Genomic DNA, 24,705 nt, shown 5'->3' on the forward strand with positions numbered 1-24,705 from the left:
CCCCAAATAGCAACAGGCACAAATGTCACTGGTTGATTCCTCCAGTGGGGTCCAGCTAAACAGGAGAAAAAGCCCATCAACCACATGGTGCATCACCTCTCCCCAGCACCACTAAGGGACAGGGAGTGGGGGACACTCACATCTTGTGCTGCTTCTGGAAAGTACAAGCTTTGTTCCTGGAATCTCCCTGACCCACTGCAGCAACTCTCAGGTGACAGGTGATGAAAATCTGAGGGGCACATTCAGCACAAGTCAGTGTTTAGCCACTCCCACCCTGTGGGGAGAAGCCAGTCAGCAGCTTCCTCTTACCAAGGAACGCTCATCTCCATAGAAGCGGAAGGCATCCAGGTCAAACCTGAGCTTGTCCGGCTCCCGCTGGTCTCTCAGCAACACAAAGGTCGAAAAGGAGTCTTCAGCTTTGCTGTCCACGAGGCAACTGCAGGTGAACAAAGGTACATGAAGTGAATGGAGTAAAGTCATTGAGATGGGAGCAGCTGGAGAAAGCAGAGAGCTCCTTACCCATTGTAGTCAATGATGCTGTATCTGGGGCTGGAGTCCTTGCCTGGGCTCAGTGTAGCGACACAGCGGTCAATGTACAGCTTCAGGGCCATGTGATTGTCCATTGAAACAGACGCCTCAATGTGAATGAGTTCTCCCAGGGAGTAGACAGTGGAAGTGCGCTCTGTAAGCCAGTCACCTGAAGTACAAGAGGACAAGGGTTGGAGACAGTGGGTGCAACCCCCAGTGAGTGACACCAGGAGATCCCTCCCCAGCCAGCCATCACATACCATTCATGAGATGCAGGGAGAATGACAGATGCCCTTCTCCAGACCTGGTGGAGCTGAATGGGATCCAGGTGGGCTTGATGGGGTTACTGCTCACATTGCCCTTCCTGGCGAGAGACAGGGCAGCCATTTCAGGACAATGTCAGATCACAACAACAATTGGGGAATGATTCTCAATCCAGTAAAGACTCTCACCTGAAATAACGACACTCAATGGGAATGACAGCCCCATTGGTTCGCACAATGACAGACCCAGGATAGTTTGGGATGTGGGTCAGGTGGGTGGTGTAGATCAGGAAATCTCCAGACATCTGAAAGATACCAGGTTAACAAGTGAAGAACTGATCTGAAATGTGAAGTTTCTGAGCAGCATTCACAAGGACATCATACAATTAACTGATTTGTTAATGGAGCATGCCAGAGTCAGTACTAAGATGCTGTTTCTGCCCAGATCCAGCCAGTATTTGGAGCAATAGGTCACAGCTCAGGGGTTAATCATTTGATCAATTTAGGATGCCACATCCTTGGAATCAGAACTCATTTGGACTGGGAGTGACACTTTGTTGACAGTGAAATGTGTTTGTGAAAGAGAGAACATAATTAGGGGAATAGGAACATAGACACTTGGAAACAGATCCTGATTCTCAGGATGAGGCACTGCAGACATTCTGTCGCTTCCTCATCTATCAGTAAACCTCCAACATTTGGACATACTAGGTCTACAGGACCAAAACTGATCAGCAGCAAGGGGATTCAAAATTACTGTCTCAGTGGGCAGAACATGTAAGCTGGAAACATGGAATCTAGACTATTTTATCCTTGGAGCCCAGTTATTCTAGTGGCAAAGTGGCCAGGGCAGACCAAAAGAGCAAGTTACCTGAATGTTAATCTCACTAAGTAGGAGAGTCATCACCATGGGAGGAGACTTGCCCAAGGTAAAGGAACTAACTCTAGAAGAGGAAAAACTCTAAGCCACTGATTGCTCAACAAGTTGAGCAGAGCTAGAGAGAAGCTCCATGCAAACAAACCCCTTAATCAATAGAGGACAGAATCTCAGTTTGAGATCAGGAGAAAGGTTTCTTTCCATCCCCTAACATCAATGTCATCCAAGACAGGGTTAGAGAGAAAGTGTCAAGCACAAGCTCCCAGCAAGTATGCAGGACTCATTACCTGCAGTCTGCTGCCACACTCATGCAGCCCATAGTCAAACAGGACAGTGTGGTTCTCAGGGAAGATCCTGGTTGGCCGACAACCTACTGTCCCCAGGGTCAGGTCAGCAGCTTTAATCAGGTGCCTTGTTCCAAATAAATCCAACTGGGCCCTGACCAGCAGCTTGTGCTCTCCACACTGCACCATCACAGTCTGCAGTGGAGACACACTCCCACCCTCAGACATTCTGAAACTGGAACCAGTGGGACCCCCATGAGGAGGGACTCTCTCAGGTACAGGAGTGGCTCTCACTATTCTCCATGGATACCTCTGGCTCAGAAACTGTTGCCAAGTTTCAGAGCAACAAACAGCTCCAACTAACACCAGCACAGGAAACAAACCCCTCACTACAAAATCCCCCATGATCCCAAACAACTCAAGCATCCCTTCCAGCCCCCATCCAGCTCCTTTTATACACACAACCTGACTCCAATCAGACCAGATGCAGCAACATTGAACCAGTGAACCAGTGAACCAGCCCCAGTCTCTGCAATCTCCACCAATAACTGAACTCCTGGATTTCTTACCAGGAGGACCTGTTCCATTTGGACCAATAGGAATGGCTGGGAGTTGCTGCGCTGTCACCTGACTGCATTCAGCTTCACAAGTTCTCATGGTGATGGCTCCCTGAGTACAATTATCAAATGAGGCTCATTGATCCAGGAGGGTGACTGATAGGTCCTACCATCCCTGGCCTTTGGAGTCTGACCGTGAGAACCACAGAGACAATATTCTGAGGATGGGATTGGAAACAGGGTTTGGGCAATACAAGGCTTACTTCCTCATATTAGCCTTATGTCGCACCTGTCCCTGGGAATGTCTGATGGACACAATGTAGGGGGTCCTGTTTATCAACGATGCCCAGGTCTTATGAGTGAATAATTAATAGAAACTGTAGATGTGGTTTGGAAATGGAGACCCTATTCAAAGAGAGTGACTGAGGCAGCTGCAATTACAACATTTCAAACATGTTTGGACAGACACGTAATTAGAGAAGGCTGAGAGGGAGGTGGACCAAAGACAGATGGGACTAGTTTAAGTTTTGGAAACCTGGTAGGTACAGATGAGTCTGACTAAAGTATCTTTTTCTATGAATCTGTAACTCTATTTGCTGTATCTAACCTCCTGCTCTACCAGTCTTGGGAATCTTAGATTGAGGCAGTGTACTTGACTAGATTTCCCACAGTGTGGAAACAGGCCCTTCTGCCCAACAAGTCCACACTGCCCCTTGGAGCATCCCACCCAGACCCATCTCCCTATAACCCACACACCCCTGAACACCATGGGCAATTTAGCCTGGCCGATCCACCTAGCCTGCACATCTTTGGACTGTGGGAGGCAACTGGAGCACCCGGAGGAAACCCACGCAGACACAGGGAGAATGTGCAAGCTCTGCACAGTCACCTGAGGCTGGAATTGAACCTGAGTCCCTGGCACTGCGAGGCTGCAGTGCTAACCACTGAGCCACCGTGCCATCCCAGCCTACTTGCTGCTTCTAACCTACTTGCCATTGAAGAATGCATAGAGAGCTTTACTCTGTAGCTAACTCTATGCTGTAACAGTCCTGCAGATTTTGATAACAGTGTCGAGGTCAATTTTCTTTCAGTTTAAGTGTGGAGGTAACGTTACTGCCAGTTTAAAGGAGTAAATTAAGCTTTACTCTGATGCTAATAACTCGTGCTATAACTATCCTTTGAATGTTTGAAGGGTATGGTGTAAATGTAGCATGGCTTTCAGTTTATTAGGGTTGAGGAAGCTTTGGCTTCTATCTTAACACACTGCTGTCCCTCTCCTGGGAATGTTTGTGATGGGGGCAGTGTTGAGGGAGCATTACATTCAGTTTAAAAGGGTAGAGAGAGATTTACTCTGCATCAAACCCTGTGTTGCTGTTTTCCTGGGTGTGTTTGATCGGGACAGTGGAGAAGGTTTTATTTCTGTTTACTTCAGTTTGGAAGTATAGAGATAACTTTGCTTTCTATTTGGGAGAGGGGAGGGAGCTGCACCCTGTGCTTGGTCCTTGTTCTAAGCTTTTGATGAGGACCATGTGGAGAGAGCTTCACTTTCAGTTGAAACAAGTTGAGGAGGTTTTACTTCTGGTTTACATGTGTAGGTAGAACATTCCTTTCAGTTTAAAAGAGTTGAGGGAGCCTCGCTCTGTCTGTGAGTCTGATCAGTATCTTCCTGTGGCTGTGGTAATGGGGGAGTAACAAGGGCTATGGCCTCCTGTGTGCTGGGATGGAGCTCAGTGTAAACTCGGGGCAAAGCACCTCCCCTTTCATTTTTCAGCTTTTCATGCTCAACACTGAGCTCAACAATTCCAAGACATCTCCTTGGGCCCATTTTTTAAATTTCTCTTTGTAAGTTTTGGTTTCTTCATGTCTTTTCTCTCGAACCCTTGATTCCCTGACTCATTAAAAATCTGTCTGTCTTTCTCAGGTTTGAATCTACTTAACAACTCAGCCTGGGCAGCCCTCTGTGGGAAAGAATTCCACAGCGAGAAAGAAATCCTCCTCATCTCTTTCTTAAAAATATGACCTCTTATTTTGAGATGGTATCCTCTGGTCCTACACTCTCTCACAACAACTTCTCCACATCTATCCTGTCAAGACCTCTAAGAATCTTGCATGTTTCAATAAGGTCACCTCTCATTCTTTGAAACAAGCCCAACCTACTCAACCTTCCCACTTAATAAACTCCATCAATAACAGGGATCAACTTCAAATTTAGTCAATCTTCTCTGGTTGGCTTCCACTGCAGTGTATCTTTCCTTTGATGAGAGGACCCAACCTGTCTCAATATTCCAGTTGTGGTCTGACTGGTGCCTTGTATAGTTTGAGCAATAATTCCCTATTTTTTAACCCAATTCCCTTTGAAATGAAGACCAACATTCCATTCCTTTCCCCATTACCCCTTAATTCTGGATAGAAGATTCTTGAGATTCCTGCATTCACTGCTCAGGCTCTAAAATTATTTAACTCATATGTTAGAGAATGAATGGTGAAGGGGGAAGAATTAAATAATAGGTTAAGACGGAGCCCAGAGTCAGCCCAACATCTCTGTTCAGGCTTGCTCCAGTGCTCCAGCAAAGCTGAGCACAAGCTGGAAGAACAACATGTCATTTCCCACTACAGGTCCCTGCAGCCTTCTGGACTCAATACTGAGTTTAATCATTTTAGAGCCTGCGCTCCTTCTCCCATGACCTTACCCCAATCCCACACACAATGTCTTGTCATCACATGGGCTGCTACTTCCAACCATCCATTGGCAGCTACTAATAGTCCCCATTAGTAGATATTCATTCTCCCAAGCTGACCTTTACCCATTCCTTCATCTGCTCAACTGCTTTTTCTTCAGCTCTACCTCTGGTTTACTCCATCTCCTTCCCCCAACCTCCCATTCTCTCCCCAGTTTAGAATATATACAAACCATCCGAGCTGTAAGCAGTTATGAAAAAGGATCACAAGATCTGAAACATTAACACTGATTTCTCTCCACTGATGCTGCCAGATCTGCTGTGTTTTTTCCAGCAATTTCATTGGGTCCTACATCTATCCAGAACATGCTGTTCTAAGAATCTTTGAATTCTTCTTCTGGTCTACCTTTGCCCACCTGACACTTCCAGTTGATGTGTAGCTTTTCTGACAAGCTCTCATTATTTCTTCCCTACATACTTCACCTTGCAATGGGAATACTAGTAGGGGGCCTGCACTCCACTCCCAGAAGTGACTCATGTCTTTATCGTTTCTCATCTCTACTCCAACCTCATGCCTTGACTCTGTGCCAATTCTATCATTTACTAACAGGGCAACCCCCTCTTCATTTCTGAAATTTCTGTAACTTTCAAGATTCAGGCGGGTAGTGTCAATCAGATCATATTCATTTCTGCTTGTGCTTTCAGTTCACCTGTTTTGTTCTGAATGCTACATCCATTTCAATTTTATCCATTTTGTAAATTCCAGTCACTTCTGTTTACCATGAAGTGGTATGTAGACCAGACCGGGTACAGATGGCAGTTTTCCTTCCCTAAAGGGAACAGGCAGGTTTTTACAATAATTAAGGACAGTCACCACTACTGAGACTAGCTTCCACCTCCACATGTGTTAATTATACCAGTTTCCATGAATGGGGTTTGAATCAATATCCGCAGAGCACTAGTCTGGGTCTTTGGGTTACTAGTTCACCAATACGACCAAAGCAAAACTGTCTTCCTGATAATACAGGGGTGTCCCACCAATGGAATCAGTTTCTCTCTGTCTTATCCAATTTTTTTTCTCAACCTAATAATAAATCTTTAAAATAATAATTATGTATGAAAAATTTGTAAGTCATAATTCATAGGAAGTGCCGAAAGATGGTTAAGCATGCTCAAGAATCCAAATAATTTTTCATCACGGGAATCAGTCCAATTTTTTTGAAAATAATTATTGCAACTGTGATTTGGAGTCTGGATCCTGGAAAAATTGTGCATTAAAAGACTAGAAAGTGATTCTGGATGGAGTGGGTCAGTTATCGAGCATGCAAGAGGAATAATGAGACGGATGACAGATTGCTGGCGAATATCATAAAGAAAAGGCAGCAAGTTTGGATTAGTGACATTCTCAGGCTGACGAGGGAGAAGGCCGATGGACGGTTAGAGGGATGTGAGCAAAGATGAGCAAAGAGAATGGTGACGTTAGACAACTTGACATTTGAAAACTCGAGCTGTGGGGCTGAGACAGGAAAGTGCAGTTGAGGATTATCTGATCAACCATGACCTCAATGATGGATGGAGCACACTCAGTGGGCTGAATTGCCTACTTCTTCTGATCTTATGGAAAATGGGTAGTTTGACTGAGCCACTGCAGTGGAATTGATCTGTGGAGAAGTGAGCTGAGAACTAAGGAAGGAAATCATGAGCAATATTGCTTTCCCGTGATCTCAGCCAGAAATATGGTCTGTCAATCAAATCCCAGCACACCGCCTACCTCCACTCCGATTGGTTGTCATGGAAGTATGCCTTGTTTCTATTGCTTCAGACGCTGTCAATCGGGAGGGACTCTGCAACTCTATTGGCAGAGACTGATGCCCATCAGTGAAGCAGGCTGTGTGCTGATTGGTTGGGTCGTCTGTCAATCATTCGCGTTGACCGGGTGATGTTGTGACCTGCCCGGGGGTGGAGGTTGGGGAGAGACGGCAGCTCCAGAAATCCAGGCCGAGGCTGGAGTGGGCCCGTGTAGGCCGCGCGGAGCTGCAGCCGTCCGGAGGAGGTAATGGCTGGAGACGGAGGCAGTAGAATGTTCACACTCCCCATCGCACATTGCCTTCCCTTTCTTATTCCCAGCCCTTCCCCGTCCTCCAGCACACCCATCACCACACACCCCCGCCCTCCCTCTACCCCATCGCCCCTCCAGGTCACCACCTCCCAGTTTGTACCCGCCCCCCCAACCCGACCCCGCGTCTCTGTCTTGGCTTCATTCCCCCCCAGCACCGGCCCCCCGCTCTTAGCCACCTCCTCCCCACTGTATTCTCCATCCAGCTCACCCCCAGACCGTATCCCCGTACTCCTTACAGCCACCCACCCCCACCCCCTCACCATCCCACACCCCCACCCCCTCACCATCCCACACGTCACCCCCCCCCCGTCCCTCCGCTCTCAGCACCCCCCCCGTCCCTCCGCTCTCAGCACCCTCCCACCCCCCCCGTCCCTCCGCTCTCAGCACCCTCCCACCCCCCCCGTCCCTCCGCTCTCAGCACCCTCCCACCCCCCCCGTCCCTCCGCTCTCAGCACCCTCCCACCCCCCCCGTCCCTCCGCTCTCAGCACCCTCCCACCCCCCCCGTCCCTCCGCTCTCAGCACCCTCCCACCCCCCCCGTCCCTCCGCTCTCAGCACCCTCCCACCCCCCCCCGTCCCTCCGCTCTCAGCACCCTCCCACCCCCCCCCGTCCCTCCGCTCTCAGCACCCTCCCACCCCCCCCCGTCCCTCCGCTCTCAGCACCCTCCCACCCCCCCCGTCCCTCCGCTCTCAGCACCCTCCCACCCCCCCCCGTCCCTCCGCTCTCAGCACCCTCCCACCCCCCCCCGTCCCTCCGCTCTCAGCACCCTCCCACCCCCCCCCGTCCCTCCGCTCTCAGCACCCTCCCACCCCCCCCCGTCCCTCCGCTCTCAGCACCCTCCCACCCCCCCCGTCCCTCCGCTCTCAGCACCCTCCCACCCCCCCCGTCCCTCCGCTCTCAGCACCCTCCCACCCCCCCGTCCCTCCGCTCTCAGCACCCTCCCACTCCCCCCGTCCCTCCGCTCTCAGCACCCTCCCACTCCCCCCGTCTCTCCATGCTCAGCATGCCACCCCCGTCCCACCGTCCTTCCAGTCTCAGCAACCCCCTCCCATCCCACTGTCCCTCCACTCTCAGCAACCCCCCCCATTCCACTGTCCCTCCACTCAGCACCCCCTCCAACCCCCCGTCCCTCCACTCAGCACCCCCCCATCCCACCGTCCCTCCAGTCTTAGCAACACCCTCCCAGCCCCCTGTCCTTCCACTCTCAGCACCCCCCATCCCGCTGTCCCTCCATGCTCAGCATGCCACTCCGTCCCACCATCCTTCCAGTCTCAGCAACCCCCCCATCCCACCGACCCTCCAGTCTCAGCAACCCCTCCATCCCACCGTCCCTCCAAGTCTCAGCAACTCCCTCCCATACCGTCCCTCCAGTCTCAGCAACAACAGCCCCCCCCACCGTCCCTCCAGTCTCAACCCCCCCCCCCCCACACACACACTGTCATACCCGTTTACTCCCCTCCACCATCCCTGCCATTTCAACCCCCTGTCCCTCCTGTCTTGGCACACCCCACCATGCCTCTCATCTCACTCTCTCAATCCTTCCCATCTACCCCCCCACCTCACCCTCCCTTTGCCCCACTGCTTGCCTACCCCAGACCTCCTTGTCTTGATCACCATTCCCACCCCATCACTTGCAGCCGTGTGCAACCCCCTTCCTGCTTCGATCCCCTGTATCCCACACCCCTTCATTGTTTCCCCATCCCACTCCATTGTGTCCTGATGATAACTGCTGTGAAGGCCTCATGGTTTTTGTCTGAATTGTGCTGCAGTCTGGTAAATTCCAGTCAGGAGTTGCTGAGTCAGCCCTGCAGTTTTGAGCGGTTTTCAGGTGGAACGCTTCTGCTCATGAAGTGCATTCTGCTGCAGCAGCAGTGTTATATTTTCTTGGCGTATTGGCAGCTGGATGGATGTTTTCTTTTGAAATTCCCCATTCTCCTAATGCTATCCACGTTAATGTTATGGCATGCTGAACCAGGAGAGAGAGCTTTATTGTAATGGGGATGGGTAGGTGAGTTCAGATTTTGGGGAGGTGAGATAACAAAGTGTGGAGCTGGATGAACACAGCAGGCCAAGCAGCATCTCAGGAGCCCAAAAGCTGACGTTTCGGGCCTCGATCCTTCATCAGAGAGGGTAGGTGAGAGCCTGAATATGGGCCTTTTGACATGCTGTCAATTAGAATGGTACAGTGCATTGATAGCAACAAAAGGAATGATTGTCAGCTTTTTCCTGTTTGCACAGATTGTTTTAACATTTCAATCTGTTCGGCCGACTCTAACTTTTTACTTTCTTCTGTCATGGACTGTGGGTGCTGCTGGGAAGATCAGCATCAGTACTCCAGCAACACAAACCTGATCTGTCTGTTCCAGCCTCAAGGCTGACAGCAGGCTGCAGTCAGTAGTAAATCAGCCTTCAATAGAACATAGAGCATAGAACAGTACAGCACAGTACATGCCCTTCAGCCCATGATGTTGTGTCGAACTTTTACCCAAAATCTAAGGTCTATCTAACCTCCACTGCTACCTTATACTAACATCCATATGCCTATGTAATAGCCACTTAAAGGCCCCTAATGAAGCTGACTCTACCACCCTCTCCCGGCAATGCATTCCACACCCCTACCACTCTGAGTAAAGAATCTACCTTCTTTCACTTTAAAACTACGTCTCCTCGTAATAGCTACCCCCACCCTAGGAAAAAGCCTCTGGCTATCTACTCTATTTGTACCTCTGATCATTTGTTCACCTCTATCAAGTCACCTCTCATCCTTCGTCGTTCTAAAGAGAAAAGCTCTAGTGCTCTCAACCTTTCCTTGTAAGGCCTCCCTCCGTTCCAGGCAACATCCTGGTAAATCTCCTCTGCATCTTTTCCAATGCTTCCACATCTTCCCTGTAATGAGGTGACCAGAACTAGACACAATACTGCAGATGTGGCCAAACCAGGCTTTTGTACAGCTGGAACATAACTTGACAGTTCTAGAACTCAATCCCACTATTACCGAAAGCTAACACACCATACGCCTTCTTAACATCTCTATCCACCTGGGTTCAGAGATAACGGGAACTGCAGATGCTGGAGAATCCGAGATAACAGTGTGGAGTGGATGAACACAGCAGGCCAAGCAGCATCCTCGGAGCACAAAAGCTGACGTTTCAGGCCTAGACCCTTCATCAGAAAAGGGGGACCGAAGATGGATAGAGGAGAAGATAGGTGGAGAGGAGAGTATGGGTGGGGAGGTAGGGAGGAGATAGGTCAGTCCGGGGAGGATGGACAGGCCGAAGGCGGGGGCGGGGGAAGAGGTTAGTAGGTAGGAAATGGAGGTGCGGCTTGAGGTGGGAGGAAGGGATATCCACCTGGGTGGCAGCTTTCAGGGAACTGTGAACATGAACCCCAAGATCCCTCTGCTCCTCCACGCTGCCAAGAAACTTTCCGTTAACCCTGTATTCTGCTTTCAAATTTGTCCTTCCAAAATGAATCACCTCACACTTTTCACTGTTAAACTCCATCTACCACTTCTCAGCTCAGCTCTGCATCCTATCAATGTCCCTTTGTAACCTAGAACAACCCTCTGCACTGTCCACAACCCGACCCACCTTCGTATCATCCGCGAACTTACTAATCCACCCTTCCACACCTACATCCAAATCATTTACAAAAATCACAAATACAAGAGGACCCAGAACAGCTCCTTGTGGTGTACCACTCGTAACTAAACACTATGTTGAATATTTTCCACCACTACCCTTTGTCTTCTCAAAGTCAGCCAATTCTGAATCCAATCTGCCACATTTTCCCCTATCTTGTGCCTCCTTACCTTCTGCACGAGCCTACCACGGGGAACCTTATCAAGCGCCTTACTTAAATCCATGTTTACCGCATCCGCTGCTCTACCTTCGTCCACGCATTTGGTTGCCTCTGCAAAGAATTCAATAAGGTTTGTGAGGCATGACCTACCCCTCACAAATCCATGCTGACTATCATAAATCAAACTGTGCCTTTCCAACTGATCATAAATCCTGTCTGTCAGAGCCCTTTCCAATAATTTGCCCACCACTGATGTAACACTAACTGGCCTGCAATTTCCGGGGTTATCCCTATTCCCTTTTTTGTGAACAAGGGAATGACGTTTGCCTCTTTCCAATCTTCTGGAACTATACTCGTGGGTAGTGAGGACGAAAGATCATCACCAAAGGCCCTGCGATCTCTTCCCTTGCTTCCCATAGAATCCTTGGGTAGATCTCACCCTGGGTCTCTCTCTATCTGTCTCTATGCCTTCTAGTCTCTCTGTCTCTCCCGTTTCCTGAATCTCTCACTATCTCTATCTTCTTTTTTCCCCTCTCTCTATGTATCTCTTTCTCTGTCACACGCTTTCTCCCGGTAGACAACACTGTTCACTCAGTCACAGAATAGCCAAAATGCAGAAAGAGACTATTCAACCCATCATGCCTGCATTAGTTGCCTGTATCAGTTGATACAGGAAATTCACAGGCATTGCCTTTCTGTCTATTGAGGGTGTTTCCATTGTTTGAATGAGGAAACAGGTTCCTTGGTGCAGAGCTGGAAGACTCACTAGTGTCAACCATGTTGCTGTTACTCTCAAGTCACTTGTTGCCCAAATGGAGTTTTTACAACAGTCATTGATAATTTTGTGGTCAGCATCACTGACACTAGTTTTCAATTCCAGATGTATTAATTGAATTTAAATTCCACCAGCTCCTGTGGTGGGATTTGAACCCATGATCCCCAGCTCATTACTTTGGACCTCTGACCAGATTGTTTCTACCCCAGTGTTTAAGTAACGTAAGTGAGAAAATATTCTTCCAAGGTTGTCTTTATTTGAAATTTGTTCTTTTGGGCTGCCAGGTTAAGCATGTCACGATTATTTCAAAAAGTGAGAGAGGGAAACCAGGGAATTATAAAATCAGAGTGGGAGCAGGACTGTTGGTCAATTTGACCATGGTGTCATGGTGACAATTTTCAAGAGTAACTTCAGCTAGTTCCAATGCCATTGTAATATTCAACTTAACAAAGCTACCACCCTCATCCTTTCCCAACTTCGACCAGAACACCCTTGTATCTCGAATGTTTAGTACCCAGTCCTGCCCTTTTTTTTTTGATGCTGGTGCCCATTATTGCTGCAGCACATGTTTGAGATGTGGTATTCTTGCGATTCTGTCATGATGAGTGCACATGAAAAAGTTTGGTAGCTCGCCTCTTTACAGCTGCGTCATGTTTTCACATGGCTACCTGTATCAGCAGCTCTTGAATCTTGTTTAGCACACTCAGTGCTTTCATGCACATAGACAATACCCAAATTTAGATCTTATTGCACTCCCTTTCTTCTGAATCATTTGGTACTGTACTATTTCTTGCTCTGATGTTATTGATTTTTTCAATTCTTTGAACTTTGATTTTTTTAATTAAATTTATTTGTTGTCACATCTACCTTGTTACAAAATACAGTGAAAAGTGTTGTATAGTGTCACCATTTTCCAGCACAGTCTTAAAACACAGGAAGTGAAGCCAAAACATAGACTATAACAGCAGAAAAATGAGGAAATAAAGTAAGTGTGCAACTTTCCAGTCCTCCTTGGTTAACTCTGGTTCCCATTCTCCTATTAAGTTGTTTTAATCCCTCCCTTGTGATAACCTGGTAATGAAATTAGCCCTTGTTCAGTTCAGATTCAGACTATCTGCTTGTGCTCCCAGAAAATCAGTCTCAAAGTCCAGGAATCGGCGATCCCACCCCCTCCTTCAAAAACATCTCTCCAACCATGCATTCCTCTTTCTGTATTCAAAAGTGCATAGCACTAAAAGTAATCTGGAATCTTTTGAGGTCCTGCATCTTAGTTCCTTTTTTAACTTTCTCAAATCTGTAGGATGCCATTCTTCATTCTCACTAAGTTGTTTCTTCCCAGACATTTTCCCACTGTGACTCCATTTTGGGGCTCACAAATAGTCACAACTCCCCAAGTACAAACTGAGAGCATGGCGTCGGGGGCTGAGAGAGCAGGGACTAGTTGGAACAGAGTACAGCTGCTATAAATTGTTTAGTGAACTTATAACATTATCACCTCACAAATGGCAACCCCAATTTGTTTCTGGTCCCCCAATTTGCAAAGCTGAAAGCTAAGCCTTTGGTAGTGTCAAGGACCTTAGTCTCCGACTGTTCTCTTTCCTCCATGTAAGTGCTATGCAACCATCCAGCGACATCCGTGACCCTGGAGTTGCATCTTGCAGCTGCAGTACTGTAGCTCAAATGAAAATGCCCTGTCCTGCTGTGTGCTGCGGCTAAGTTTCCTGATGGCATTTGAGAATGCAGTATGTGCTGTCAGAAATGGGAAGCAGGCAGACTTCTACATTGGCACACAGTTACTTGGTGCAGCCTCTAAACTGATGTGTGTGGTGTTTGACAATGTTGCATTGGTGCACCGCGGATGCAAAAGAGCGCTGAGTCAGCAAAGTGCTTTAACTCAACATCGGCAGGAAGCTCATTCTAGTCGAGGCAGTCACCCTGATAACCGATCAGCAAATTGCATGCTCTGTGGGGTGAGTCTTTGCATTAATAACATGGGCGTGAGGGTGAATTACTGAACCGCACAGTTCTTGTCTGGTTCTTTCGAATTTGGACAGTTTAAATATAAATAACAGGAATATAGCCAAGGTAAAGCCTTCCCTGTAGGGACTGTATCCCATAATGTAAACAACATTTATGTTTGTAAACAGACTCTTCACACGTATCTGGTACTTCGCGGAGTAGAGGTTATTGGAGATGTAAAGCAAATCTGCAGTACACAGGAGATTGATTAGTGATCAATTAGTTATGTAGCAGAAGCTTTGCTAATGAAGGGACCTGGTTAATTTGTAGGTATGAGCTTTTTCAGGTTCTGAATGAGCAGCTTTGTGTGTTATTGTTCACTGGTGAGGTCAAGCTATGGGATGTGATAGTCACTTCATATTCTAGAATATTTGTGCTCAGTGTAATAGCTCTGAATTTGCGAAATTTGCGCTAAGCTGCAGGACAAATTCTGCATTGGAAGTGTTGCGGCATGTTTCCTCACTTCATGCTTCACGTGCAGCTTAAACGCTATGCTTTGTTTCTTGTTTCATCAGGGAGTTCTGAACATTTCATGCACTGAGTGTGTTTAAAGAAAACTGTTTCAGCCTATTTTTAAGAGCTGAACATGCCTTGCTCCTTGGAGGGAAGGTTGTCTCGGGTAAGGATGGGCTCCCCAAAGAGTGTGCCTATGGTCTTTGTGATGTGATTGAATTGTTACTGAATAGCTGGTTGGAACACCTGAGTGGGTATTCAGCTCAGTCATTGTGAGACTGGAGTCACATGTAATTCAGGCCAGACAGTAGCGATTGGATTTCGTTTCCTGCAGGAATATTGACAAACCAGTTGGATCTGTTGTGGCAACTTTGTATTAACAATCTTTCTGAAGCCAAACCCAAAATCTGTCAGATTCATATGTTGGGGCTGAAACGCAATCTCACAGGCAAGTGATCTTCAGTCAAAAATCAGGCTATTGTCGGTGCTGTGTGTTGCTATTGAAAATGTGCAGCCTGTAAAGTTGGATGACAGTATTCCTTTTCGAATGGTGAAGGTTTCCACCATAATAGGGACGTCTGTGTGAAGCATTGCCTGCTGTGGTTCAGGGACATTTTTTCATTTATTCATTTTGTGGGATGTGGGCATCGCTCGCTTGGCCAGCATTTAATTCCTGTCCCCAGTTGCCCCTTGAGAAGGTGATAGTAAGCTGCCGCCTTGAACTGCTACAATCCACCTGCTGTGGGTTGACCCACGATGCTATTATGGAGGGATTTTGACCCAGTGAAAATGAAGGAATGGTGATAAATTTCCAAGTCAGGACGGGGAGAGGTTTGGAGGGGAACTTGAAAGTGGTGGTGTTACCATATGTCTGCTGCCCTTGCCATTCTAGATGGAAATGGTCGTGGGTTTGGAAAGTGCTGTCTGATGATCTACTCTGGCGTGACCATCTTTGCTACATTCATTTCAGAGGGAGTCAGTAACTGAGAAGGTGCATGATTTGCTGGCTTCTGTTCGCCCTACAGAGAAACACAGGAGCAGGTGGAGGCCATTTGGCCCTTTGAACCTGCTGCGCCGTTTCTCACGATCATAGCTGACTGTCTAACTCAATAGCCTAATCCTGCTTTCTCCCTATAACCTTTGATCCTGTTCACCTCAAGTGCTATATCTAGCTGCCACTTGAATACATTGAATGTTTTGGCATCAACTACTTCCTGTAGTAATGAATTTCACAGACTGACTACTCTTTGGGTGAATAAATGCCTCCTCGTTTCCATCTTAAATCATCACCCCAAATTCTCATACTGTGACCGCTGGTTCTGAACACACCCACCAACGGGAACATCCTCCCTGCATCCACCCTGTCCAGTCCTGTTAGAATTTTATTAGTCTCTGTGAGATCCTCCCTCATTCATCTGAACTCTAGCAAAAACAATCCTATCCTAGTCAATCTCTCCTCAGACGTCAGGCCCGCCATCCCCGCAGTCAGCCTGGTTAACCTTTGTTGCGCTCCCTCGAGAGCAAGAGCATTCTTCCTCAGGTGTGGCTTCACCAAGGCCCTGTGTAACCGCAACAATGCATCTCTGCTCCTGTACTCAAAACCTTTCGCAATGAAGGCCAACATACCCTTTGCCTCCTTTACCGCCTGCTGCACCTGCATGCACAAGGACAGGTCCTGCCGCACAATCATCTCTCCCAATTTACAGCCATTCAAGTAGTAATCTGCCACCTTGTTTTTGCTTCAGAAATGAATAACCACACATTTATCCAAATTATACTGCATTTGCCATTAATTTGCTCACTTACCCAACCCGTGCAGATCATGCTGAAGGAGCTCTGCATCCTCATCACAGTTCATCCTCCCAGTCAACTTGGCATCATCTGCAAACCTGGAGATGTTACATTTTGTACCCTCACCCAAATCATTAATATATACTGTGAATAACTGGGGTCCCAGCACCGATCCCTGTGGCACCTCAGAAGTTACTGCCTGCCAATTTGTCACGGACCCATTAATTCCTACTTTTGTTTTCTTTCTGCCAACCAGTTTTCTGTCTATCTCAATACATGTCCCCCAGTCCCATGCTCTTTAATCTTGCATTTCTTATGTGGGACTTTGTCAAAGATTTTCTGAAAGTCTGCAGTGACTGGTTCCCCCTTGTCAACTCTACTTGTTACATTTTCATAGAATTCCAACAGATTTGTCAAACATGACTTCCCGTTCGTGAATCCTTGCTGACTCTGTCTGATCCTGCCACTGCTTTCTAAATGCTCTGCTATAAAATCCTTCACAATGGATTTGAGAATTTTCCCCACTACCAATGTTCAGTTCACTGGTCTATAATTCCCTGTTTTCTCTCTGCCTCCCTTTTTGAATATTGGGTTGATATTAGCTATCCTGCAATCTGCAGAGACTGCTCCAGAACCTGTAGAATCCTGGAAGCTAACAACCAATGCATCTACTATTTCTAGAGCCACTTCCTCATATCTCTGGGATGTAGATTATTAGGCCCTGGGGATCTATCAGCCTTTATACCCAACTTTCCAGCACTATTTCTTTACTAATGTTGATCTCTCTGTTCTTTGCTGTCACTAAACTTTGTATCTTCCAACAATTCTGGTATTTGTGTCCTCTTTTGTGAAGACTGAACCAAAGTATTCAGATCCTCAGCCAATTCTTTGTCCCCTATTATACATTCCCCTGTTTCTGTCTATAGGGGACCTACTTTTGTCTTTACCAGTCTCTTTTTCTTCATATACCAGTAGAAACTCTTCATTTCAGTCTTAATATTCCCTGCAAGCTCACTTCGTACTCTATTTTCCCCTTTTTAATCAATCCCCAATTCTAAACTGCTCCCAATCCTCAGATTTCTTATTTTTCTTGGCCAATCTGTATGCTTTGTCCTTGGGACAGAAACTGTCTCTTATTTTCTTTGTAAGCCATGGATTGGCCCTCTTATCATTTTGCTTTTGTAATAGACAGAATTAAACAGTTTTTGCCATTTCCCCCATGCATTCCTTGAATGTTAGCCATTGTCCATCCACTTTGAATTACTCTTGCCAATCTGTCAAGGCCAACTCATGCTTCATGTGCTTGTACTTTCCTTTAAGGTTTAGCACCTAGTGTCCGAATCACCAACCTCACTCTCCATATTGATAAAACATTCTGTCATGTGATGGTCCCTGTTCACCCAGGGGTATCGCACAGCCAGATTGGCAATGACCCTTTCTCATTACGCAGCATCCAATCTAGAACGGCCTGCTGTCTGGACCCTCTTCTTGGCTAACTGAGTTTTTCCATTATATTCATCTCTTCCAGTTCCCTTGCAGAAGTTACATCAGTCAGCGACTCTTTTCCTGTTGCCAGTGCCAATGTACACCATCTTCATATCTCACTTGCAGATGGCATTGTAGCAGAGGAACGGGTGAGCAGGTAGCTGTGACCATAGCAAAGATCTTTGGGTTTACAACTGTCAGCAATGCAATGAGCTGGCCAAGCCAAAGCAGAAGTCATTGGTTTAACAATGGGAGTATGTTGATGGATTTAGCATTTTCCAAGATCTCTACTTTGTCCTCAGCATCACATGTGAGGCAGCAAATGCAGAAACCTTTTTCCCCCCCCTCTAGCAGGTTATCTAGGCCTCACCAGTACAGAGGAGTGTGCCTCGGGACTTGGGTTCGGTAGACTTCGCATTTTGGTGTTGTATTTCCCCGCGCAAGCACACACCATCTTGTGTGCTGAGATTGTTGATTTCAGTGACAGAATTGGTAATTGTGGAGTGATGAATGGCATTATGTGAGCTTCCATGACAGTTGTTTTTTTGATCCTGATGTTGAATCTCTGGTCAGAAACACTGTTAATCATTGTAAGACTTGGTTAAAATGGGTCATTTCGCCTCAACTGCACATGTCAATATTTCCCCTCCTGGTGAGCAAATGCTTTCTGAATCTATGTGCTTGCCTGTTCCCATTTATCCGGCTAACCTTCATCAAGCTGCTCAGTCTCATTGTGTAGCTGGACACAGTTTCTGCTCCGCCATCTGACCATGGAAGTAAGCTTCACTGCCTTAGAATTCTTGTTGCAAAAAACTTTCTTGAACCATCACTCTGAACCACCACGTACCCCTACAAAAAAATTCATTGCGCCATCTCCCTTGTCCTAAATCTTTATCAAATCTTGTATCCCGTGGCTTGCCTTTAATAGCCTGTCTTTGTGCATCTAAGTGAGTGACTATGAAGACTGCAACAAAGCACTTTATCAGAATGGAGGAAATGAGAGAGAATAAGCCATTTGGCTATCATACATGCTCCAACCTAGAGAATTCCAAAGTGTTGACACCGTCTGAGTGAAAGCATTCCTGCTCCTCCTCTTAGCCTTAAATGGCATTCCTTTCAGTCTGAGACAGTTCAGCTGCCCAGCCCTCCCCCAAAGGTTTAGCAATGCTGTAGATTTGAATGCGATCATATCTCATTTTCCTAAACTCGAGAGTGCAAGCCCTATCTCTTTAATCATTCTGAGTTCACTAACATATATGAAGTTGTATACTAGAGGACAAAGTTTAAAAAAAAGCTGGAAATCTGCCATGGGATACACCTGATTGCACTTCACACTGGGAGAGAATTCAAAGCTGAATGTGAGCAGTATAGTGAGTAGATCTCTGAACTGAGTCCTAGTGTTGCTTGCCACTGCCTTCAAAACCAGCTATTAGTGCGGCACTATTAGTACTTCTCTACTGTTACCTCACATTAGGCACAAGGAGCTCCACAGATCTGTTTACAATGCAGCTTTGATGCTTCTAATCATAGTGATCTTTGAATTTAAAAACAGGTTGGAGTGACTTGTTCGTTTTCCCGCAACTTGTGTTGCGGGCAAAGCAACGTCACTGTGATGTGTATTTTATTTATGCTCATACACCAGATCATTGGCTTTGTTTGCCCCAAAGCATACTCCAACGTATGAAATACGTTTTTTGAAATTTATTCATTTGTAGCAATGTGGGATAGTGCTGAGCCTGTTAGTGCAACTTGTAGCAACCAGTTGACAAGATGAGATCTGAAGAGGAAGAGATAACAAGCCAAGAAGAGGTTTGCGAACAAAAACATTCACAGGGACAGCAGTTTTGGACTCTGGCCGCTCTTGATTCGAGTTCATTCTCTCAGTTTTTGATGAGAATTGAACACACAACATTCAAAGCATGTTCATTACTGTGTCATGTTCCACGCACCCCTTAACGCTATCTGTCCTTCTAGTTGAAAGACTGAACAAAGTTGTGGTTATGGGCTTCAACAACAGATGAGTTGAGATAGCAGTGGCCATGGGCTGAATGATGTCAGTGAAAGTAGGTGGTTTTGAGTTTTCAGAATATTGTGTGTGAGGCTGGTAGCTCTACGGAGGAGCAAACAGAACAGGGAGTACGTGGAACCCCATGCACTGTGAACAATAGCTATGCAATAGGATGGGACTTATTCCATGAGAGCAGTTTGTCATGGGGAGGAAGTTTGGGTCCTTCTGATGTTTAATTCAAGGTATCTAAGTGTGGACTCAGATGGGGTTGTGAGCTGAAATTTTGGGGTCACACACTGTGGCAACAATGGCCGATCTTCTCCCCATTCTATCTGGTCTTTCTCCTCCACCCATCTCTCAACAAGATGTTGTGACAGTTTTCAAGACTCAAAGTTGGGTCACGGTGGAAAATTGTTTGACAATAACTGCTTTATTTGGAAGGAATTAAGGGATTGAAACTCTAGCAGGTTAACAGCAGAGTGCAAAATTGCTTCCGAGATAGTAGGATTTGCTGATGCTGGAGAATCTGAGACAACACAGTGTGAAACTGGATGAACACAGCAGGCCAAGCAGCATCAGAGGAGCAGGAAGGCTGATGTTTCGGGTCTAGACCCTTCTTCAGAAGCTTGTGAAGTTTCAGAAGCAGATGATTTCTGAAGAAGGGTCTAGACCTGAAGCGTCAGCCTTCCTGCTCCTCTGATGCTGCTTGGCCTGCTGTGTTCATCCAGCTCTACACCTTGTTGAGACAGAACTGCTTTCATTGCTTTTACTTTCATCAGACATACAAATTGCTCAACATTCTCTATGAATGCAGAAGTCAGTGTTGTCCATGCATTCCTACGGAGAGCTCATATATTTGTGAATATGGGAAAATATTGTTGGATAAGGCTGCAGCTAACAGGAACTGATAAGACCATTACAGTGGGCTGTTATGTGCCTGGAATTGTCAGTTATTCAGGTCTCCTAAGAGCTAAGACTGGAGGAAATCAGTGACTGCTTTCTCAGACAACTAAAGACACAACCTTCAGGACTGGTCACGTGTATGGATAATTCCATATAGGCACACACTTGGCACGGGGACCTGTGCATAAAAGCAGCCCAGGAAAATCTTTGATTTTCAGCAGGACTTCAAAGAATAACCCTACAGGAGATATCCTACGTCCGGGGGTACCATGAGGAATTCCAGCCTGGCCAGCAGCCACCGCTCCTGGCTAATATGTTTGGGGTTAGTTACAGATCTCCAGATACTGAAAGACAGTGATTGAGATATCTGTAGTAGTTGAGATCATGTGTTGTTCATCTAAGTACTTAGTAGATTAATTGAGTTTTATAGGACTCTAAATGTCTCTGGTCTACCTTCATCCATGTATATACTGTTGTCCCTCAGAGACTGGCAACAGCACATTGTGTTGTCGAAGGAAAGTAGTTATTAATCTGTACCCTTATCTGTGCCCTTGCCTTCCACCAGCGAGGATGCTGGCCAGGTGATTTGCTGAGGCATAATTTGAATAGATCAAAGTTGAAACTTTGTATATTGAGGGTGTTTGACACTTAGTCATATTGAGCCATGTGGCATGGAACAAGGCCCTTTGGCCCAACCTGACCATAACTGCCCAGTTTTCACAATTAAACTAATCCTGTTTGCATGTATTTGGTCCATATCCCTCCATACCTAGTCCATCCATGTACCTGTCTAAATATTGCTTAAATGACAAAATAATACTAGTTTCTACTACTTACCTCTGGCAGCCCTTTTCAGACACTCACCACGCTCTGTGTGAAAAAAATTGCCCCGTTGGACCCTTCGGTATCTTTTCCCTCTCATCTTAAAATGTACCTCTAGTTTTAGACATCCCTATCATGGGGAAAGCTGTTGGCTATTTCCATGTTTTGACGGGGTAAGTAAGAGTAGCTGATTTAGGAGAGGAATATGCCTGGCATGTCCCCAGTCAGCATTAAGTAAGAAATTTGCATTCACGAAAGAGGACGTCATGTTATTTTTTGGCTTTTGTGTTTTGTTTCTCTTTTCACATTTTGCCCTTGTTTGAGACAAGCACCCAGCCCAATGGGAGAACTTGACAGAGTGAACTGAAAAGAATGGGGCAAAATGAAGCTCATCAAGTGAACAATTTAGAGGTACATCATTGGAATTGTTGCAAATGCTTATTAAAGAACTGCGGTTTTGGAGCTTGTGGTAGTTTTTTTGCATTTTGGTTGCCTTGCCTGAAAGTGTGCATGTGTGGTGGGGCCTATGGACTTTTCCTGACTTTGAGCATTTCAGGGTGTGAGACTCCTTGAGGAAGATGTGCAAGTTTTCCCTTGCACTGCTTCATATGTATATGTTCTAGATTGGCTAGTCACATCCATGTTGCATGTGATGTCCAAATTTCCATCCATCTACATTTGGCCCATCAGAAGCTTTACTCTGCATGCTCCTGTCATTCTTTACCATTTATTTTAACGCAGTTCACTTGGGCTCCAAGTACTTCACATTGATTTTGACCTTTTACTATTACTTCTTAAGTTTTTGAGTAGAAGACAGTGTCACCACACAGACTCTGACAAATTTTAGAACACAATATATGCTAAACCAGTGATAAACAAGCACTATTATTACATTTGAGAGAATATTTCCCTCCTAGTGGTAGATTCTGAAATCGACTGGAAGCTGGTCGCTGAAGTGTGACGGCTCTTTATGGGGGAATGGTGGGGAGCTCATCTTCAGTTATTGTTCAGCTCCAACTTTCGCTACTCCTGCAGTGAGCATACTCCTCACATGAAGTGGAATACATTCACAACTCGAGGAGCTGTTACCCATTGCTCCAGCTAAGGCCCTTCAAACGAAATGATGCTGCTGTTGACAAAGCAATGCACGTACAGGGTAGGCTGTGGCCACGTCATTCACTGAGGTGCTTCGGTGAATTCGACAAAGGGTGACAGCGAAATGCATGGAAATACCATGGAAATACCATGGAAATACCATGCCTGGTTTCATGGGATGCTTCTTCGTTTTCCTGATGCATACCAGTCCCCAGTGCAACTGATGTCTCCCCCTCCCCCTCCCCCTCCCCCTCCCTCTTGTCTCTCTCTAATTTCCTCTCTCTTGTTCTCTCTCCCTCGCTTTCCCCCTCTCTCCCCCCCCCTCTCCTCCCCCCCCCCCTCTCCCCCCCCCTCTCTCCCCCCCCCTCACTCCCCCCCCCTCTCCCCCCCCCTCTCCCCCCCCCCTCTCTCCCCCCACCCCCCCCACCCCCCCCCCCCCCCTCACCCCCCCCTCTCTCCCCCCCCCCTCTCCCCCCCCCTCTCCCCCCCCCCCTCTCTCCCCCCCCCTCTCTCCCCCCCCCTCTCTCCCCCCCCCCCCTCTCCCCCCCCCTCTCCCCCCCCCTCTCTCCCCCCCCTCTCTTCCCCCCCCCTCTCTCCCCCCCCCTCTCTTCCCCCCCCTCTCATCCCCCCCCTCTCTCCCCCCCCTCTCTTCCCCCCCCCTCTCTCCCCCCCCCTCTCTTCCCCCCCCTCTCTTCCCCCCCCCTCTCTTCCCCCCCCCTCTCTTCCCCCCCCTCTCTTCCCCCCCCTCTCTTCCCCCCCCTCTCTCCCCCCCCTCTCTTCCCCCCCCCTCTCTTCCCCCCCCCTCTCTTCCCCCCCCCTCTCTTCCCCCCCCCTCTCTTCCCCCCCCCTCTCTTCCCCCCCCCCTCTCTTCCCCCCCCCTCTCTTCCCCCCCCTCTCTTCCCCCCCCCCCTCTCTTCCCCCCCCCTCTCTTCCCCCCCCCTCTCTTCCCCCCCCCTCTCTTCCCCCCCCCTCTCTTCCCCCCCCTCTCTTCCCCCCCCCTCTCTTCCCCCCCCCCTCTCTTCCCCCCCCCTCTTCCCCCCCCTCTCTTCCCCCCCCCTCTCTTCCCCCCCCCTCTCTCTCCCCCCCCCTCTCTCCCCCCCCCTCTCTCTCCCCCCCCCTCTCTCTCCCCCCCCCTCTCTCTCCCCCCCCCTCTCTCTCCCCCCCCCTCTCTCTCCCCCCCCCTCTCTCTCCCCCCCCCTCTCCTCCCCCCCCCCTCTCTTCTCCCCCCCCCCTCTCTCTCCCCCCCCCCTCTCTTCTCCCCCCCCCCTCTCTCTCCCCCCCCCTCTCTCTCCCCCCCCCTCTCTTCTCCCCCCCCCCCTCTCTTCTCCCCCCCCCCCTCTCTTCTCCCCCCCCCCTCTCTTCTCCCCCCCCCCTCTCTTCTCCCCCCCCCCTCTCTTCTCCCCCCTCCCCCCCCTCTCTTCTCCCCCCCCCCTCTCTTCTCCCCCCCCCCTCTCTTCTCCCCCCCCCCCTCTCTTCTCCCCCCCCCCTCTCTTCTCCCCCCCCCCTCTCTTCTCCCCCCCCCCCTCTCTTCTCCCCCCCCCTCTCTTCTCCCCCCCCCCTCTCTTCTCCCCCCCCCCTCTCTTCTCCCCCCCCCCTCTCTTCTCCCCCCCCCCTCTCTTCTCCCCCCCCCCTCTCTTCTCCCCCCCCCTCTCTTCTCCCCCCCCCTCTCTTCTCCCCCCCCCTCTCTTCTCCCCCCCCCTCTCTTCTCCCCCCCCCCTCTCTTCTCCCCCCCCCTCTCTTCTCCCCCCCCCTCTCTTCTCCCCCCCCCTCTCTTCTCCCCCCCCCTCTCTTCTCCCCCCCCCTCTCTTCTCCCCCCCCCTCTCTTCTCCCCCCCCCTCTCTTCTCCCCCCCCCTCTCTTCTCCCCCCCCCTCTCTTCTCCCCCCCGCCCAACTCCGCCCCCACCCCCCCTCTCCCCAACCCCTCTCCCCAACCCCTCTCCCCAACCCCTCTCCCCAACCCCTCTCCCCAACCCTCTCCCCACCCCCCTCTCCCCACCCCCCTCTCCCCACCCCCCTCTCCCCACCCCCCTCTCTTGTCCTCTCTCTTTTTTCTCTCTCTCTCTTTCTCTCTTTTTTCTTTTTCTCTCTCTCTCCGTCTTTATCTGTCTTTCTGTCTCTCTCTCTCTCTCTCCCTCTTTTTTCTGTCTCTCTCTCTCTTTTTCTCTCTCCTCTTTTTTCTCTTTTTCTCTCTCTCTCTTTTTCTCTCTCTCTCTCCTTTTCTCTCTCTCTCCTTTTCTCTCTCTCTCC

The 24,705-nt window shown here is 48.4% G+C and overlaps 2 protein-coding genes across 14 annotated transcripts in view; one reads left to right on the forward strand and one right to left on the reverse strand.

The window, feature by feature from the left end:
* Positions 1–270: 270 nt before the first annotated feature.
* Positions 271–7,368, reverse strand: LOC125447462 (zona pellucida sperm-binding protein 3-like). 2 transcript variants are annotated; one of them, XM_048521823.2, is made up of 6 exons: positions 6,959–7,368; positions 5,898–6,017; positions 981–1,096; positions 789–892; positions 520–697; positions 271–436 (listed from the first exon to the last, which is right to left on the reverse strand). In XM_048521823.2, the coding sequence occupies exons 2-6, from the start codon at positions 5,937–5,939 to the stop codon at positions 292–294; spliced, it is 585 nt and encodes a 194-aa protein (XP_048377780.2). In that variant the 5' UTR covers positions 5,940–6,017; positions 6,959–7,368; the 3' UTR covers positions 271–291. The 2 variants fall into 2 exon arrangements, with proteins under 2 accessions (XP_048377780.2, XP_048377781.2); XM_048521824.2 differs by lacking the exon at positions 5,898–6,017.
* The window catches only part of pnpla6 (patatin-like phospholipase domain containing 6), a 170,928-nt gene continuing 153,266 nt past the window's right edge, over positions 7,044–24,705 (forward strand). For 5 of the 12 annotated variants that reach the window (XM_059639833.1, XM_059639843.1, XM_059639840.1 and 2 more), the window contains exon 1: positions 7,044–7,240. Coding sequence is in view for 5 of the 12 variants with exons in the window: in XM_059639836.1 (XP_059495819.1) it covers positions 21,736–21,774 (39 nt within the window). In the remaining 7 variants the exon portion in view is untranslated. Of the gene's footprint in view, positions 7,241–9,329; positions 9,437–13,722; positions 13,853–21,687; positions 21,775–24,705 lie in introns of those variants that run through there. The other 7 variants (XM_059639836.1, XM_059639834.1, XM_059639837.1 and 4 more) reach the window with 7 other exon arrangements.

This window comes from Stegostoma tigrinum, chromosome 35 (assembly GCF_030684315.1).
Source record: "Stegostoma tigrinum isolate sSteTig4 chromosome 35, sSteTig4.hap1, whole genome shotgun sequence".
Classification (NCBI taxonomy): Eukaryota; Metazoa; Chordata; class Chondrichthyes; order Orectolobiformes; family Stegostomatidae; genus Stegostoma; species Stegostoma tigrinum.